The following is a 19,833-nucleotide window of genomic DNA, read 5'->3' on the forward strand; positions in this document are numbered from 1 at the left end:
CAAAATTAGTTTGCCTTGCAGCAGTGCTGGAGCCATTGCTTGAGCACTTCTACTTTAGGGACCAGTTAATCCTGGTCCCTAACTCACAAAATATTTCTTTCTTTGTGCCTCAAAGAGGAGAAATCTTCAAATCTTATTTAAAGCTTTCTCCTCTCCTTCACGCCTTCTGCTTCTAACTGCATGTCACTTAATTCTTTATATCCTGTGATGTGTTAGTTCCTAGACCTGGCAAAAAAACCTAGCATTTTTATGGAGGTGAAGTCAGCTAAAACACTACCTTCTCCCTTCAGAGGCATGCTCGGTTCTAGGTCACTATTTTTTTCTATTCAGCTATTATTTTTTCCATGCTGTTCTTCTTAAACAGAGCCCGTTTACTAAGTAGGTTAGGTGCTCTCTGGTTGGTTGGGTTTTTTTGCAGAATGGACACTCTTAAAGGTTTTCTACTGGAAAATCAGATCACAGTGCACCAGTTATACCTTTCCCAGTCATCTTTTGTAGGCCCTGAAAAATAGTATATGACTCACTGAGGGCCTTTGTTTGAAAAATAAAACTGATTTGTAAGAAAATATTGATATACAATCCCATACACACTGACAAATTATTTTCCTTTCTTGATCCAGTCACATACAATGATCATAACACATCCTACCTCACTATTCTGCACCCTTCATACAGAAATCCTTACAGGATGTGTAACAGTGCTATTCAGACAGTAGAAGAACCACTCTGCCTCCACAGAAGATAAATGCCCTTCTCCCTGCTCCACAGCTTGGCCTTCTAGCTCAAAGCTGTTACAGGTCAGTGAGAGCTCTGGGGCAAAAGGTTCCAGGTTCTAACCACAAAGCTACAGCACTCTACCTATGTTTATGGGTGTTGGTTCCTGATCCTGACCACCTCCATGTCAGAAACACTGAAGAATTCAGAAGTAGTGCACATATTTCTAAGGAAAAACACTGAAAAGCAGCATTTCCCTGTAGCCAGTTTGCCAAGCCAAGAAACAAGAGAAGATCAATATTCCAGTCAGCTACTCCTTTGTTGGAAGAAATTCATGAAGAGTGCCTGGAGTAGTGAAGGGGAGAAATGGAATCCTTTGCTGATGGAAGCAAATCACAGATTAAAGAATATGAGACCAATATTTTACTGAGTACCCTAGCTGTTTGAGGAGCTGCTCTGTTGAGGGCTTTCACTGGTTTGATTTAAATTTCACAAGCTGAGGTTCTTTCACCAGAGATTTTCCTTGTATCTCACTTCTAGGAAGCTTTACCTTTTCACAATTTTTTACCTTTTTTTAATGACTAGGTTAAATCATTCCTCCTTAAAATATTCTCCTGCAACTTTTGCAACTTCAAATGGTTGTTTCTTTCTTAGATATTTCTCTTCAGCTTTGAATTTTTCTCTTTCAAGAGTTTGAAAACTATTATTTTGTCCTCCTGAGAGCTGACACAGTGGAGGTGCGAGGGTGGATTGTAGATAAAGAGCTTTACATTTCTTTTGTGACAATTTGGGCTGTTAAAGAGCTCAACAGTGGCGCCCACATAATGGAACCAGCCCAGAGGTTTTTTTCTACATTACACCAGTTTCCAATGTACCGTCTCAGTTTGGTAGTGCAAGCTTCAAGTGGGTGTAAAAATGCCCCTGGGTGTAGCAACTATGTCAAGACCAGGATACTCCTTGTGGTGCCCAGTGCAGAATCACGAGGTGACTTTCTGCTCATTCTCTTTCATTGTCACAGCCTGTGCACAGTCGGTGGATGCACAGATGGTGCAGAGGAGTGATGAGAGGACAAATCTTACTCAGGCAAACCATGCATACTTCTCTCTCCCCTTCTGTCTTTGAAAAAAAAAGCTTCCTCTGCTTTGAATTCCCTCCACTTTGTCTATTTGTATAATAAAATGTCTTCGTACTCTAGAAATAATAAGTAATACATTACAGTATTTGTATCTGTGAATATGTCTGGCAAGTTTCCTTGAGATAAATGTCATCTCAGATGTACATAACATTTAGCTTGGCTGCTGGATAGCGAAGTGTGTCCTGCCAGTAAGGTCAGTCAGAAAGTAAAATAGTTTCCTTAATTAGGTAATGTACAGTCAATGTGTAGTCATCTGCCATATGGGCTAGAGTTATGGTTACACCATAGCAAACAGAACAACATTGTCCAATATGAAATCCCTCTGCTATATAAATATTGCTTGCAATGATTTGTGTCCTGTCTGTATTGACTTCCTTACTTGAGCTAAACTGCATTGAAAAGGGGCCTTTTCCGTTTGGTTAGAATAGTTAGTATCACCACAGAACAATTGCTGATCATGCAGCAGGCAATACAAAACTCCCCCTTCCATTACACAGCTGCATGAATTACACTAGAAAGCTTTGGCTTTGTTTTCACAAGGGGAAAGAATATCCACTTCCGAGTGCTAATGCACATAGCAATGGCAACTGTCTTCCTCGTGCTAGAGCTTCTCTGTGCTCATGAAGAGGCTTAAAATAGAGAATAATTTCCGATAGGAATATGCTTACTAATGAAAGTATGCAGGAGTCTGAGGTGAAGGATAGTTGGGTTTTTAAGGCCAATAGCACAGTACTTGGAAACATGCAGCCTCAAAGATGTCTCCTGTATCTCTCTCTAGGTGGTTGCTTTCTTCACTGTCCTTTCACTTTCTATCTGTAGGTACAACAGCATTTCCATTATCTGCTTAGCTTGAGGCTAAGAATGAACTCACTATTAACACAGGCAATTTTTTTTGTCTCTACAGAATGCCATAAAAATAATAATGACAATTTTAAACCATTAAATCTCCTTTCAGAGGGTGTCCTCAAACCTGAATACTCAAACAGTAAAACCCAGCACAATTAGAGTTGCCTTGAAAAGCTTAATCTCATATGTATATGTATGGGCCTATTACTAAAGTCTTGGCTAGGTGCTTTGAGTGGCTGTCTATGGGATTCTGTCAAAATCTCCTATTTTTTTCATAATAAACAACAACAGAAAAAAAGAATTCAACCACCTATACACTCTTTGCCTGTGCCCAGCTAGCTGTAGAATCAGAGCAGATCTCATCTTGCTCAAAACGAAGCCCAGATGTACTCCTTGGAAGGTAGGAGTCCCTGTTGGCTGTCTTTGCCTCCAGTCTCATTTCCTTTGGGGACAGGTTTTACTTTCAGAGTCCGCCATCAGACACCGCAGAAAACTTTCCTATCAGCACTTGCCAGGTGTGCTGCAGTGTTACCTGTCGTGTTTGTTTGTAAATGGCTTGTTCTGTATCTTAAAGCAACTGAGATCAGTCAAATTCTTGATCAGTCAGCAGTATAACTTGCTGAAAATAACTATAATCACTTAACCAGGTGTATTTGTCAGTATACACAGTTGAAGTCATGTATATTTATGTGTGTAGCATGTCTCTGGTTGATGCAATGTGACTGAGCAGTTCTACTGTAGCAGAGCCACTCAGACACACTCAGTTTTAGGGGAAATCAGCCACTCTGATGGTGTTGCAGCCCACCTCTTTTTCTCTTGTTCAGGCAGACTCTTATTTAGAGATGCAGTAATTCAAGCTTCAGTGCTTGCTGACCAAATCTTTAGTCATGCTGCAGTTGTAGATGGTTCTTCAGGAGCAATACCTCAGTCCTGCTTAGTGAATCGTCACCTTTTCCACGTTGTGTTTTCTCCTTACTTCTCCTTCCCTTGTAAGCCAGTCAAACCTGAAATAAGTATTTCACATCTCTCATGCTTTGCTCTGGTAGCTGATCATTTTGCCCCAGCCTTAAACATGAAGACTGTAGAATCTATGACTATGATGGTCCTTGTCGAACCTTCTTCTGTTCTTTATACTCTCAAATAGACTCAAGTTGAGCCAGGGCTGGTTTAAAATGGATATTGGGAAAAATTTCTTCACTGAAAGGGTTATCAAGCATTGGAAAAAGACTTCCTTGAGAAGTGGTTGAGTCACCATCCATGGAGGTATTTAAAAGATATGTAGATTGTAGACACTTAGGTTTAATGGTGGGCTTGGCAGTGTCAAGTTAATGGTTGGGCTTGATGATCTTAAATGTGTTTTCCAACCTAGATGATTCTATGACTCTGTGATTCTTTGTCTTCTGAACCCTGTCTCCATTTGACTCTTTGAGATACCTTCTTCTCATCAAGGTCTTCCTTTGCATCATCCACTCCCTGAAGCACAGTACAAGTCCTTAGGACACAAGAGCACTCATGTTGCCATTCTCAGCTGCTGACAGTCATAAAGAGCAAGTTCAGAAAGAAATCCCCATACACTCCAGTAGGTCTGTGCTGGAGCACGCTCTGTACTGAATAAATCTCTTCTCAGATTTTAGTTGCCAGCTATGACTGGGCTAAAGATGTGAAAAAAAATTTTAAAGAATGCTAATAACAGTCAAAACCCAGAACATTTTCATTCAGCTCGTAAAAAGGGAAATATCAAAGCCAAGAAGGACACCCTGACAAATTTCTTCAAAAGCAGGGAGGCCTTAGGTCTTTTCAAGAAAAGATTTGCTAAAAAGGGATTTTTTAATCTGAGCAAAACATTCTTCTGCTCTCATTTATAGAAGCAATTGGGCTGCTTGAACTGCCTCCCCCATGTTTCTTGCCCCTTCTCTCCTCAGTAGAATAACTCTACCTTGGGGCTAAATTCAGTATGGATACTTTATTTACTGCTCAGACAATTCAGGATTTTATGATGGAATCCCCAGCACTTCTAGTACAGTACTTCTAGTTAAGAAGGACTTTTGTGTATAGAGTGCACCTACAGTGACAGGAAGACAGAGGGATGTGTTACCACCTCAAGGATTTGATGGGTAACAATGATGCTTTAACAATGTAATTTTATTTTAGATTATAAATACTGGTTTCCTAGCCTTTAGGATGCATTTGTATATGCACCAGCTGTTTGTTACATTCTTGATGGCTAGGCCTTGACATGATTTGAATGACAACTGAGATTATCTCATGATCTCCTGACTCCAAGATTTTAATAAAAACAGCAAACAAATAAAAACTGAGATTCAGCCATGGGAAACAGCAAAATAGCTCTTATCACTGTGGCATGCCAGTCCCATGGGTATGTGTGCTGGTTTAAAAGTTAACCAACAGGGGAAATGAACTCAACTCAAAAGAGCGATTATAAGTCAGAATAACGATTTATTAAAATAATACAATAAGTACAATTATACAGACAGACAAGTGGTTTTAACCCGCAAAACCCAAATGTATAACCCAGCACCCTGGGGTATGAACAAAAGTGGTGTTCCTTGGCTCCCCCCCGAGTCCAAAGTAAAGGGAGAGGGGAAAAAACCTGCTGGTGGGAGAGCTGCTGCAGTCTGGTCAAAAGTGGTGATTGCAGTCCAGTCGAGGGTGGTGGTCTCAGTCTGGTTGAGAGCGGTGAGCTGCAGTCTGGTTGAGAGCGGTGGTCTGCAGTCTTCCTCTGGGTCCCATGAGAGGTGGTAAAGGTTCCGAAACTCCCAGTTTATATATTCTCCAGTTCAGGTGGGAGTGCTCAGTCCCTCCCTCAGAGCGGGGAATTCCATAAAAGGGCATGAGGATGCTCAGTCCCTCCCTCAGAGAGGGGAATTCCATAAAAGGGTATGAGGACAGGAACATCTTCCCACCTCGCAGGCCTCTACTGACAACAGTTTTTGGGAAATGGCGTGGAAGGCTATAGAATACACAGTTTTGGGTTACACCCATCCAGTAATGAATTGGTCCCAGCCATTCTAACCAGGACATTATGCTTGCAGAGTGCAGACTGTCAAGAACTAATTAGCGACAGATCAGAGTTCCTCAGATCAGACTACTCTGTGTCATTGACATCATTACTTGCAAAAACTTGGAAAATCATATTGATCTTGAAGGCATCTTCAGTGATCCCACATGTTCCAAGCAGTGTGTTTTATGATTTCAGTTCTGCTTCTGACCTTTCTTCCTCTCCTGGAGGGTTTGGATTAGATGCTAAATATATCAAACACTGATAATTGTCTGAAACTCTAAGACTACCATGAGAGCTGGCTAAACTTTAGCTGCTCCAAACAGAAACTTTTCTAAAGTAAAGCTTAAAGTGGAAAATGCATGTTGATAACTCGGGGCAGATTAGATCACAAGACTCAGATAAATACTCCTAAATCAAGTGTTTCAGGGCTTTGCAATATACATGCATTATCCAGAATAGAAATTGCAGGTGGAATACGGTTCCACAATGCAAAATAACTTTGTGCATAGAAAAAATGTAATCTCAGAATTCAGAATACAAACAAAAAAGATGTAAGTAATCTAAACATGTTACTTCATGGGCAAAGCATAGAGTTGAGACAGAATGTTCTGGCCTGTTGTATAATATTTTCCAAAATGTCTTTATTAAAACTTACACAAAAATGCATCAAATGTGAAAAAACACAGTACACCAAGAAAAGATAACATACTGGTAGTGAAAACCAGTATTCTATAGAAAACACTAGCAATATTAAGAGATTCTTCTGAAATCCAGTGAAGATGAGGGGGGTTTTGTTGGAAAATTGGTCCATCCTTTGAACAGTCACGGTTCTAATGAGCAGGTCTTTTGCTTGTAATCACAGATAAATATAAGAAAACTTACCTTCAACAAGTTACATAACTAAATAAACAAAGGCCCTATTGGCAGCAATCTCCTATACATCCATGAGAAGGTAATAGAGACCTACAGCAGGGAGGGGAGCATAAAACCATGTCTGACTGTATTTTAATAATAATTTGTGGCATTTTCCTTGACTTTCCTAAATAAAGTCATTAAATGTTTGTTTTTAAATGGGTGCATTAAAAAAAAAAAGAAAGCAAATTAGGAGGATAAATTCTGATGATATACCTTCTATGTAAACAGTTCATCAGTGTGATCTACATAACGACTTTCCACCGATTTTGTGGTGTAGAATAGAATCTGCTTTGCATAATCTTTTGTCTGCATTGTCTGTGAGCTGTATATCAGGGTATTCATGATCTTTATTTTTCCAAGGAAAGTCATAGCTGAAACTCAAGGAAAAATGTGTCATTTGACCTGCATCAGCAGTTCAGATTCATGGCCTTTACATTCTAAACTCTGCTTCTTTCAAAGCAAGAAACCAGTCTGAGATGACTGGTGAAGCAGGACATTTTCTTCTTAATTTCAGGCAGCTAAAACTTTGTTATGCCCTGAATATCTTCTTATGCAGTTGTAGCTCACCTCTCTCACAAAAAGGGGAGGGGGGAGGGATGCTATTCAGGAACCATCTCACGTTTTTCAAGCCTGTCATTGTGCTCTCTGAGTCCATACTGCATTTTAGAGAGGAAATCAGATATTTTATTAAAAAGGAAATTTTCACCTTTCTTTAGAGCTACTCTGCCCTCTGGTAGAAATGAAGGCCTGACACTGTCACAAAAAGACTGCTACATTGTAAAACAGAGTTTCTTCTCTTCTGTATGAGGAAGGGATCAAGTTCTTCCTCTGCCAGCCAAGCTGCAAAATCAAAAAGGTGGCAATCATCCTTGCTCACCTCATGTCACGCGGTATCCAGTCCTTTTCAGCTGACATAACATAGTAGGAAAAACCCCACTCAACCAATGAAGGCGAATTACCTTCCCCTTTGCGTCTGTTGCACTTCCTGCCAGGTGTAGAGCAGAATTTTCAGAGGACCAGAGCATCCACAGCACTTGCTGGCCCCCTGTAGATTTGTGTGTCCCAGGTCTCTAAAAAATTGTACCTTAAATTAATGTTTGTTTTTACTGGCTAGGTGTTAAACAGCCTTCTCTGTTATCAGAACTTAAGGGTAGTCTTGGGATGCTCCTGCACATCATTCAGAGAAGATCTGGGGGGTGCTATGCAGAGGGTGTGAAGAGCTGTGCCCACCTGCTCTTGAGCTGCAACAGGTTCATGAAAAGGCGGGAAGTATGGCTCTGCTCTTACTGAAAGAGGGTGGACAGAGGCATCCACTGTCTTACAAGATCACACCTCTACACTATAATCCAAATACTGAGCCTGCAGAAGGACAGGTGATAACTACTTTTCCTTAAGGAAAGGATCCAGGCAGAATATCAGGCAAACACAGACAGAGAAATATTTTGTAACTAAATCCTCACCAACTGGGGCTTTGAACTAGGTTGGCCCAAACAATGGGAAATCTGTTGGGGAGCAATATTCTGGAATTTTTTCTGTTGTTGCCCCCACCTTTTTCATATAACTGCCCTCTAGCAGTGCTCTCACTGGAACACTTAACAGGAAGGGAAACTAAACTTTGGCACTACTATGTTCAAAACATAATGTGAGGTGGCTATCAAAGCACCTCAGCTGACAGGGACAGCAGGGGATCACCTGCCTCGAATTGACACAAAGGACAAGAACATTTCATTATTTGCTGGAGACATAATCCTCAGTTAGCTGGCTCTTGAATGTCAGTTGCGTGCACACATCCTCTCAGGCTCGAGAAGTGAGATCAAAGGATGACAGGATACCTTGAGAAAGCCAAGCAGAGTGTTGACAGCTGTACAAGATGTGCTAACAGAAAGTATGCCACAAACCAGGCCTTCTCTACAGCCTCATAACCACAGAGAAACTGAAAAAATAACCATTAAACCAAAGTTCTTGAAACATCTTCTGAGGGCAAATACCCTGTAACAAGCACACAAGAGAACTGCAGTTCTGAAAACCACACATATCTAAAACTGGTTTGATCTCTTTAAGGGAAGGTAGAAATACAGAGTTTTGACTGAGATTTCTTTTGCATTTACAAGATAGAGAAACTCATCTGCTGGTGGTGTTGTGATGTTTTAGATTGTATGCTTCTGACTTGTAAAGTCAGGATTTATCCACAAATGGCAGGAAAAAGTATATCGTATGAAGCAATGGGTTGAGTAACCAAATTTAATGTGTTTTGGTCAACATGGCCTTAGGAATACCGAAAATGTCCCAGTGACCACTTACTCAGTGATCACAAAGCACACACACACGAGATGTACAAAAATTGGTTGCTCATGCTATGGCCCAGTCCGAGCTGAGAGGGGTACAGATAATACTCAGCTGTGTTCCCACAGATGCTTTATTGAGTATGTAGATACAGGAGTCACCATTTGTTTGAAAGCAGAAGGATCAGATCTTTTCCATGGCAATTTCCTACTTTGACATAAGTTCTAGAAAGCTGGGAATAGTTGTTCTGTTGCACCGAGACACACATACCTTGTATTTCCAGAGGTCACTTTACAGTGGAAATATCAGCATTCGCTTTATAGGTTCTTTTTTACATTTTAACTGATGACTGTAATGAAAGAAGCTTTAACCATTCAGTAGAGGTCCATCTTACTGCAACGGTGTCTCTACCTAGTCCTCCAGGTACATAATAGGACTCTGGAATCAAAAGAGCTATATGGCTTGATGTGAGCTCTTCTTCATAAGTACTTCACGCCTCTCACTTTGAGGTCTTATTTAGGGTAGAATACAGGAGGTGTGGAACATACGGACAACACTCTAGGTCAATCCCTTACCAGTCAAAATATTCCCATAACCCTACAATAATAAAATTATTCTTATAATTAAGGGCTAATTTAAGGAATGTACAGTATTTACAGCCATTAAATCTAGACAGAAGATACTAAGTAATAGGAGAACAAAGTAAAGGAAATTAAGACAGAACTAGGATGAGGTTCCCAGGCTCTTTCCTGAGAACACACCGAGGAGTGTGTTCATTTCCTCTGATACCCTGAGGAGCAAATGCCATTCAGGGCCTACCTAGATGTTCTCTTGATAACCTCTCTCCAGGGATTCTTATCTCTAGCACAAGGCTAGAGTGGTTCTACCTTGTTCTACACAAAGTCTATAGCATCTTATAAAAGAAGCTCATAGCAGCTGATGGGCCTGTCTCCCAGCTTAGCAGGAGTCAGTTACACCCTCTTGTTATTCCTATTGTGGGAATTAGTCAAAGGAGTTGTCTTAGACTACTCATCTGAGATCCATTCATGTAGAGTGCTTTCTGTAACATCAGAACAAGCCAAATTCAGCCCTCAGGCCAGTTTACTTCAGTTCAGGTATCAGCTGAGACCAACTAATGTCTGTTCCTAAATTTTCATCCTCAAGACCGGGAAAGCTGATATCCAGAAGGATTTTGCTCAGACTGTCATTCATGGTGTCCAGGATAAGGCCCTCCATGAGTGACCGGTTTTCAGTAAAGCCAGAGGCTGTCAGTTCAACAGATGATTGCTTAGCAGACTCACGAACAAACGCTGGAGAGCTCGTGAGGGGGGCATGAGCCATATCACTGGATTCTGTATTGAGCAATTCCCGAGGAGAATCAAAGAGTGGGCTTTTAAGGGGTGTGCTGTTAAAACCCAGTAAGTCCTGGTTGTCCTGGAGGGGTGTGAATGGCAACTGAAGGGTTTTCACTGGACTAAAGTCCAGCTCGTGACTTCCCTTGGCTAAGGAAGCAGACTTCCAGAGGTCAAGGCCCTCTAGTGAGGGGGTAGTAGTGGCTGAGACTTTGCTGGGAGTGGAAGAAACCGGCAATTTGCTGAAGATCTCCTTGACTGGTGTTTTAAAGGCTCCTTCTTCTCCCTGCGAGCAGCTGAGCTGTGAGACATGTTCAAGAGGCTGGCTTTCCAGCGGGAAGGGACGGTCTGCCGTTAACCGGAAAGGGTCAAAGCTGTTGCTTTCTGGTAAAACAAGGACAGGCTCTTCTGAGCAAGGCAGTGCTAGACGTTGTTTCCTTCTGGATCTGCCCATTTCCCGCCTTTCCCGCCTCTTTATAACTAACGAGTCAGAAACAGCCTTAGGTGGGGACTTCAGTGTGGTGAACTGTTTCTTCTCCTTTGTGGATGAGTCTGGGAGGAATAAGCCTGGCTCTTCCTTTACCGTTATGGTTGAGGCAAATGGGGACAGCCAGTCATCCAGTTGAGAGCCTTCTTCCTCCTTTATACAGACACCTTCAGGGAAAGAAGCCAATTCCTCACCAGGCTGCGAGCTGTTCTCCTTTAGGGAGTGGGCTGGGGAGAATAAACCCTCATCACATTGACCCTCTTCCTTGACAGCCGCCATGGGTAAAGAGGGTGACTCTTCTGTAGACAGTGACATCTACAAAGAAACACAAGTGACATGCAGTCAGTAAGCAAGGATCTAACCCACCCAAAATGCAAATAAGAGTAGAAAGAAGAAAAGAAAGATTGGCACTTAAGGTCAGCAGAAAAAGGTAAGAGGAAGATCTTCAGAAAGCAGATACAACAACAGATACAGATTGATCTTGGTAAAGTCAACAGAAAGAAGCCTACAGATCACATGGGAAGGATTTTAGCTAAGAGACTGAAAGTCATTCCCTTCAGAACACTTCATCTATATGCAACTTCTAGGAGTACAGGCAGAAGGAGCGCCAAATATTTTGTGGAAAAAATGTAACCCCTTTGATTTCTTCTTATACTGTCTATATGTGAATAACAAAATGAATGAGGACAGCTTTCTCAGAAACCAAGGAAAAGGAAACGAAAAAATGAGGTTATCAAAAGAAAAAGAGCACAGGAGAAAGATAAATCATAGCAGGAAAGAACATAAAGCAGCAGTCACACAAAGGAAAACAGAATTATGGTTAGATCAGATAGAAGAAGCTAAAGCTTTACAATGTCTAAGCATACAAGAGCAGTCAGTGAGATGCCAAGAGAAAGACCTGTTTAATTGCTGTTTTTCTTGAGCCCAGAATAACTGGGAACTTCACAGAATTAGCAAACAGTAGATATAGAAAACCTCTGGGAAGAAACTACATGAAATAAATACTCTTTCAGAAAAAGTTCTTTATGTTACATGTCATTAGTGCTATCAAAAATACGAATGTTTTAGGATCAGAAAAAAGACAGTTCTCTCATTCTTTTTTCTTCACATCCAAGCGGTAGAGAAAAATTGTTTTAACCAATCCATAAGCCGCTTCCTCTGACAAATTATAGAAACATCCTTATAGCAAGTAAACTAGCAGGTAATAGTCAGCCTAGAGACAGTAAAGGATAGTAAGGATTAGTATGAACTTGAGAATTTCAGAGCACCTAGAAAAGATGCACAAAAGAACAGGTCCATTGGAGGCAAGAGATATAGAAAAAATCCAAACAAAAACCCCACAAAAACTCAAAACAAACAAACGAAACCCCAAAACCACACCCACCCACCCACCGTTCCTACCCTACCCCCTAACCCCTCCCACACCCCCCAAAAAAAGCCACACAAAAAACCTTGGAAAACAAGAAACCAACCTTTGGAGCAATGCGCACACGCTTATTGCTCTGCAAAGTCTCTGAGCTGTTAAGGGATGCTCCCTGTGCCATGGATAGAGGAACCTTCATAGAAGGCTGCAAGACAAGAGGCTGACTCAAAGGAAACTGGATCGGAACCAGGTAGGAGTTGACGCGGGGAAGCAAAGGCTTCATCTTTCGGCCTGGAAGGGAGAAGAATGGACTTGCTAGCCTCTTATCCTCTACAACTTCCTCTTGAAACCCAGGCATCTAACAGAGTCCTTCTAAACCCCCCAAAATAAACATTCAATCAGATAGCAGAGAAGGCAGGTGAGCCTAACTTTGAGAATACAAATATGAAGCCAGAAGGCCTCATTAACAACAAAATAGTCCTTCATACAGATCCTAGCCCTCAAGCTAGGGCTCTCACTCTATTTGAATACCCAATCCTCACCATCTCCCCATCACATCCTCTCAGGCACAGAAATATTGCCTTCAATTTTAGACCTGACAATAGGGAGCATAAAAGCCGGCAAACCTGGATAACAAATTCAGCTTGTATTCCTAAAGGAATCTGAGAGAGTGCCCCAGATTACTGAATTGATTCTCTTTGGCCTAGGCTGATGTAGACACTTACGTGAATTCTGGGGTTCAGTTTTGCTTCCCACATTCTTCAGGGTATCTGGAAGACGACTCCTTTGCTGCTGCAGTCATTGTGAAACAAGTAAGAAGAGAAGGAGAAAAGAAAGACATTAAAACAAAGAATCCATATTTATTCTTCTGCCTCATTTAGAACTGTGAAACCAGAATTCTGGGCTGCGCTAATGTAGAGAGAGCAGCTGTTAGCACCCAGCCCTCATGTCAGCTCTATGTCCCTGCTGCTTGCTGTTTTGCAGCCACACCATCCCAAAGCCAGCTGCCAACCAAAGACTGTGTAGAAAAAGACAGATCTGCTTCAGCTGCAGACTCTACTGCAGAAGGGAACTGGTTTTGGCATCCTCAGTGCCTGAGGAACAGTGATTAGGATGGCTTTATTGTATATGGGATCTCTGTACAAACCATAGACCGGGTAGATGTTCAAATGGAATAGTAGAAGCAACAGAAGAATCAGAATTCTGAGCAGATGGAAGGAAGGCCAGGGTTGTAGCTGCAAGAGAAACGTTTGACCGGACACTTGCAAATCCATCACTGTTAAAACTGCTGAATGCAAGAGCGACAGCAAACAGATTCATCCTACTGAGAGTCACAATGCAGCTGAGTTCCGAAATGAAAAAGCAACACAGAGAAATCCTATTCTCTCTGGATCTGAGCCCCAGAACAGATTGGGACTGCTGCCATGGAGATGATAATTTTGCCAGAAATCTCTGGGCTTGTTCTCTGAAGCCTATTGGTCACCATTGCAGCCTACTTCAGCAGTAGAATTCCAAGTTGCTCAAAGCTGTACAGCCCTACCAGCTAGAGAGAGAGCATATCATCTGAAGGCAGTTAACCTTTGGCTCAACCTCTTTCCCCAAAAAGGGTGTGCATGGAGCTGTATGATTAGGTGCAACAGTGACCCAGTCCCCCTCCCCAAGCCTCTTGTTCTTCCTTCAGTGACTGCAAGAAGAGAATGGAAGATCAAGCCCCAAGCCAGAGGGTAATTCTTACTGATTCAGAGCATTCAGGCGATGTTGGTGACCCCAATTCCAGCGGCTGGTGGCAGAAGGCATTGAGAGGGAAAAAAATTAAGATGAAGTTATCAGCCAAAGAGGGGGACAAATGGGTCATTTTAAACTTGCACAATCTGAGTGAACAAAAGTCAATCTGGCTACCCAGCAGAAAATACAGAGGAGTCTAAACACACCTATACCAGACTCACAAGCTCTATTTCCCCCATAAAATGATACTTCCTAAAACACCTAGTTGGGATAGGAGAATTCCATCCCATGACTGACTTATCAAACAACATAGGAACATCTGGTTGGCTTCAGTGGAAAGCTTCTCATTAGGAATTTGAATCAGGCCCACAGAAAGAAGTTGAACAAGCTATTACATTTGGCACAGCACCTGAAGAATGAACATGTCCCACAAAAGCTCCAGGTCAAAAGCACAACCACAGCACCTTTTCTTTCAAATGCAGAGCTTGTCTATTTGTCAAGAGAAGTGACTGAATACAGCTTCTACAAAAAGGCTGATGTCAAAGCAGCTTAACTTTACAGATAAAATAAGCTGCATCTGCCTAGTGTGGCATTTAGAAACTGGATAACCTGTCCTATTTTCTTTGCATGAGGCAACTCACCTTAAATACCTGGTCCAGTGTTAGGCAACGGTTTGCATCAGGGTGAATAGTCCAGAACGAGATTTTACCATTAGCAGATGTCTCACGGACAAACATATCATGAAGGGACAGGTTGTGCCGAATGGAGTTCTGGGGAGAAAGCAGTGAGGGGAGTTGAAAAGCAGTAGTTTTGTTATCAGCACAGCAAGGGCTACCTTAAACATGACTGCCCTAGCAGAGGGATTAGATTCCAAAGTGTAGACAACACTGAACCTTCATATTCGCAGCATACCCAGCCAACCCTGTCATCAGTCTCTTATTCTATTTATTCTTGAATTCCTTATTCTTAGTCCAGTGATCAAACAGACCGTCATCTTGCCCAAGTGGAATGAGACAAGGGATACAAGAAGGGGGAGAGTGAACATCTGGAATGGGAGGGTATTTGGGGTGGGATGTTTAAATGAATTTCCATCTTGCTCTGCAGGCTGGGGAACAACTTTTCATTTTGATCCAGAAGGCTTATAACATCACCCTGTGGCCCACAGCAACTTGAAGGCCTGCTTGTTACCTTCCAACCTGGCTTAGCTACATGTTTAAAATAAGGGAAATGATCCTCAATCCAGGTATAGATGTCCTTCAGAGTCATACGCTTCTTCTCAGTGCTGTTGATGGCAAACTGGATCATGGCCATGTAGGAGTAAGGAGGTCGTTCTGACACTGAATCCTGCCATGATGAGGAGGCAGCAGCAGTAGGAGTAGCAGCAGCAGCTTCTTCTTCAGTCTGAGAGACAGAAGGAGCGATACATGAATGCTCACAAATTTGACGAGGGCCCATGGAACGCCCCTGGATCCTCCACGTTCTATTCAAATCAGTAAAGGCCAAACCCAGGTTACTTAGAGACAGTGATGCCTAGTTCTTGGAAGTCTTCTGATCCACATAGATTACTTCCTTAGCAAAAATTTTAGCACACGCTCTTGTCTTCTCCTACTTACCTTGATTCTTTCCTGCAGAGGCATTTGGTTCTCTTTCTCTGCGTCTTGCTTCACAGAAGAGGGATTTAGCCCATCAGATCTCATCTTCCCCAGCCACTGGATGTTAGTGAGACTATTGTCCAACACAGAGCTCATTGTCTCACCACTGCCTGTTGGGATAACAAGCCCATATTACAGAATCACAGAATCATTTAGGTTAAAAAAAGACCTCCAAGATCATTGAGTCCTTTCTTTGACCAAACACCACCTTGGCAACCAGGCTATGGCACTAAGTGTTGCGATCAGTTGTTTCTTGAACACCTTCAGGGATGGCGACTCTACCATCTCCCTAGGGAGCTTGTTCCAATGCTTGACAATCCTTTTAGAGAAGCAATTCTTGATGATGCCCAACCTGAACCTCCCCTGGCACAGATTAAGACTGTGGTCTCTCATCCTGTCACTAGTTGCCTGAGAGAAGAGGCCGACTTCCACTTGGCTACAACCTCCTGTCAGGTAGTTGTAGGGAGCAATAAGGTCTCCCTTGAGCCTCCTCTTCTCCAGGTTGAACAAACCCAGCTCTCTCAGCTGCTTCTCATAGGACTTACTCTCTAGATCCTTCACCAGATTTGTGTCCCTTCTCTGGACACACTCCAGCACCTCAGTATCATTCTTGTAGTGAGGGGCCCAGAATTGGACACAGCACTTGAGGTGTGGCCTCACCAGTGCCAAATATAGGGGGACGATCACTGCTCTGGTCCTGCTGGAGACACTACTTCCGATACAGGCCAGGATGCCAATGACCTTCTTGACCACCTGGGCACACTGCTGGCTCATGGTCAGCCACTGCTGACCAGCACCCCCAGGTCCTTTTCTGCTGGGCAGTTTTCCATCCACTCTTTGCCCAGCCTGTAGTACTGCATGGGATTGTGACAAAAGTGCAGGACTCCTTATCATAATTCTGCTTACTTACAAGTAATCCTCTTAACCCTTCATCTCAACTGTCAAAAGGCAGGCACTTAGTCACACTAGTAAAAGATGGTATTGCAATGCTAATGTTGTGGAAGGAATTACTCTTGAATTCCTGATTTCATGTGAAGTTGCCCTATTTCTTAAAAGAGCTGCAGCCTTAAAAATGAACACTCAAACCAGACTACTGCTGTCAACCAAAACAGGACAATGTTCATCTAGTGCTTCAAGAATATCGTTAGCTAAAGGATGAATTTAGTAAGCAGAAGCCAAGGATGGTGATGATAGACTCTAACCGAAAGATGCAGCACAAGATCCAAGTCAGAAGCTCAGATGTCTTCCACCAAAAACATATGCGCACTGTGATCCTTCAGATTTCACTAGATATCCAAAGCTATGTAGATTATTAGAATCAAATCTATAGGCTATTTTGTTATTAACAAAATATTATTTGTTACTCCATACCGAGATTCAAGCACTACACTCATTGGCCCACTTCACATCTCTTTGTCTGTCAGGACAAAAAACCAATCAACCAACCAAACAAAAGAAACCTGGTAAAGACTACATACTGTTGCTCTCCTGTTCCTGTCCAACCGCAGAATCCAACTCCTGTCCAACTCCTGAATGCCAGAGCGCTGTCCTGCCCACAAGACCAGGTGTCTGTGTAATATTCTTCTCTCTTTCTGGACCATCTGCAGCTTTGACTTCTGCACTGGCTTTCTTCTCTGATGGGAGATGCTGTGATGGTGCTGGACCTGCTGAACGGGACGTGCCCCCACTGCTAATGAGGATGAACTTGTTGGGTCCATCGTTGCCACATTCTTTTCCTTTTGCCGTCAGTGCCTCTATGATGCTCTGGATATCAGCATTTGTAGGGATGGCCACCACTTGTGTGTTGGGCATTGTAGGATGGTCAATTATCTTTATTCCCGCTGGGAATTTCTGCAGGCCACAGTCCCTTTTGTCTCTGGGTTGTCTGTTGTGTTGGTCCTCCTGAATGTGCTCCTGCTTGGGAGTCTTTTCATCCTGACCTCTGTTCTCATCTCTTGCTGAAGTGCTGGATTCATCCTTCTGTGGGAGGGTCAGTTTCCGTCTTTTGAGAATTAAGGGCCTGCGAGGGCTGGTCCTCATTATTGATCTATACTGTCACTCTCCATTGAAAGGGAGAGGAACAAACCCTGTAAAACAAAAGATACAACATAAAGAGTGCAGCAAATCATCACAGGCCTCCCACAGAGCACACATTCTCAGCAATTGCTACAAAGCCAAAAACACAAGAGGAAAACAAAATCAAAGGTGTTTAATAAGGTTGGCAAGGCTACTGAAAAGTCATACTGTACCTCCTTTACTAGCACCTTGTGTAAGCAGGACAGGAGAGATATTTGCACAGTAGATAAGTTGCATCACAAAGGACATAATAATGAGGAAAGTGTGTATTTGTACTTTATAGAAAGTCTTAGCTATAATGTAACTTGGCCAGTATCAGCCAGCAAGCAGGAATGGATAGAAAGTAGAACATAGAAGTAGCAGTCCTGATTCTTATAGAAGATTACACTACCTGAGTGAAAAGGGAATTTACAGATGGTTTAAGATCTGGGAAGAAGAGATTATCCCAAACACTACAAAAGCACACAATAAATGCAGCAGAAGTTAGGTGCTTTAAAACAGATGTAAAGTAAATGCTCCAGTCATTCTTTCTGTAGATTTGTCAAGAACCAGATAAATTCCTCATTGGGCAGCATACATTTAAATGTCAAAGTTTTTGACAACAGGAGATTTAGACTATAAAGCAGGAAGCAGAGGAAATAAAATTCATAGATACTGCTTCCAGGATAAGATGCAGTGAGAATACTGCTTATAATGCCATCAAGAATTTGGTGGAACCTGTGTCTTACAGCAAACTATAACAAAACGAGAACACACAAATTGTACTTCTTGTTTATCATTAGGGATGCCTGGCATCCCTATGATATGATAAATGATAAAAAAGGAGGCCTTTTACTTTGCTAGATTGGACTGGGCCAGCAGGTAAACGAGAAAAATCTCAGTAAGAGTCACCTACATTGATACAAAGCAGAGAGTCCAGCGGAAAACAAACCGAGCTGCCCTACGCGCAGGGATCAGACAGCCCCGGGATTGGGAGCTGCCCGGCACCGACGGGAACGCTCCGCACTCCATGCGTGTCGTGGCACACAAGCACACGTACGGCCCTTTGCGATCTGCTCCACCCCCTTAAAGAGACATCCCAGTCAGACAGCGCCCAAAGAGGAGCCTTTAGCCAGCCTCCAACAGACTGCCTTCCCTACAGGAGCGCGCCACTTCCCAAACAGGCCTGGAGCTGCTGCCACCAGTAAAGGCCCAGGAGCATCCCTGTGCACACGAGGCCTCGGGGTGGTGAGAGGGGCAGTGCTAAAGGGCTCCCCGCTCCTCCTCCGCCAGCCCTAGCCCCAGCGCCACCGCGCCCCGCCGTTAAGTCCGCCTGCCCCGTCGAGGTCCCTCCGCCCCAGGCCGGGCCTAAGCGCTTCCCTCTCCCAGGCGCCCTCCGGTCTTAGCGCGGCCGCCCGGGGTTGCCGGCCCTTGCAGGGGGATACTGGAGGTGGAGCAGGCGCAGGTGGCGACTCACCAGCTCCCGGGCGGATAGGGCCGATGGAAGTGACGACGACTCCGGCGCTCCCGGGGCGGCCCCGGTTTGAATTTGGCGCCCGGCGGGGCCCCGGCCTGGTCACGTGCCGGCCTGGGCCAGTGAGCGGCGGCGGGGGCGGGGTGGCCCGGTGGCGGCCAATGGGAGGGGGCGGGGGCAGGGCGGTGGCAGCGCGGGCCAATGGGCGGTGGCGGCGGGGGATACGGCTGGGCCGGCGGGACGCGCCGGGCTGGAGCGGTCGGGCTGGGGTCCGTCCCGGGGTCCCGTCCCGGGAGAGCCGCCCCGCCTGGGGCGGTCCCCGGAGCTCCTTCCAGCCGCGCCGCCTGGAAGCCCTGCTCTCTGCCCGGGTCGCCGGCCGTGCGTTGGCCCCTGGTGAAGAGCCGCGGAGTTTCGCCGTTTAACGCGTGTCACGGTTGTACTGGGCTGCAGGAGCCCGCAGGACGCCCCGAGGACGCTGCGTCTCTGGTAAGCAGTCAGGATGTTGCATTCTTATACATCTCTCCTAAAATGTTCTTTTTGGAGTTCCTCTTCTGAGCTCGCCTGTGGTGATTCAGGCCGGCTGAACACGAGCCACCAGTGTGCCCAGGTGGCCGAGAAGACCACTGGCATCCTGGCCTGTATCAGGAATAGCGTGGCCAGCAGGACCAGGGCAGTGATTGTCCCCGTGTGCTCAGCACCGGTGAGGCCACACCTCGAGTGCTGTGTCCAGTTCTGGGCCCCTCAATTCAAGAATGACACTGAGGTGCTGCAGCATGTCCAGAGAAGGGCAAGGGAGCTGGTGAAGGGTCT

At 44.0% G+C, this 19,833-nt stretch overlaps 1 protein-coding gene across 4 annotated transcripts; it reads right to left on the bottom strand.

The window, feature by feature from the left end:
* Window positions 1–6,785: 6,785 nt before the first annotated feature.
* FOXM1 (forkhead box M1) lies at window positions 6,786–19,144 on the bottom strand. Of its 4 annotated transcripts, XM_027677670.1 has the most exons (10): window positions 19,027–19,144; window positions 18,466–18,634; window positions 16,973–17,581; window positions 15,456–15,604; window positions 15,031–15,243; window positions 14,484–14,612; window positions 13,853–13,897; window positions 12,843–12,909; window positions 12,227–12,408; window positions 6,786–11,069 (listed from the first exon to the last, which is right to left on the bottom strand). In XM_027677670.1, the coding sequence occupies exons 3-10, from the start codon at window positions 17,532–17,534 to the stop codon at window positions 10,017–10,019; spliced, it is 2,400 nt and encodes a 799-aa protein (XP_027533471.1). In that variant the 5' UTR covers window positions 17,535–17,581; window positions 18,466–18,634; window positions 19,027–19,144; the 3' UTR covers window positions 6,786–10,016. The 4 variants fall into 4 exon arrangements, with proteins under 4 accessions (XP_027533471.1, XP_027533470.1, XP_027533473.1 ...); XM_027677669.1 differs by lacking the exon at window positions 18,466–18,634; XM_027677672.1 differs by lacking the exons at window positions 13,853–13,897; window positions 18,466–18,634 and having other exon boundaries at window positions 12,843–12,906.
* Window positions 19,145–19,833: the final 689 nt, after the last annotated feature.

Source organism: Neopelma chrysocephalum, unplaced genomic scaffold, assembly GCF_003984885.1.
Source record: "Neopelma chrysocephalum unplaced genomic scaffold, ASM398488v2 Primary Assembly neopelma1_43, whole genome shotgun sequence".
Classification (NCBI taxonomy): Eukaryota; Metazoa; Chordata; class Aves; order Passeriformes; family Pipridae; genus Neopelma; species Neopelma chrysocephalum.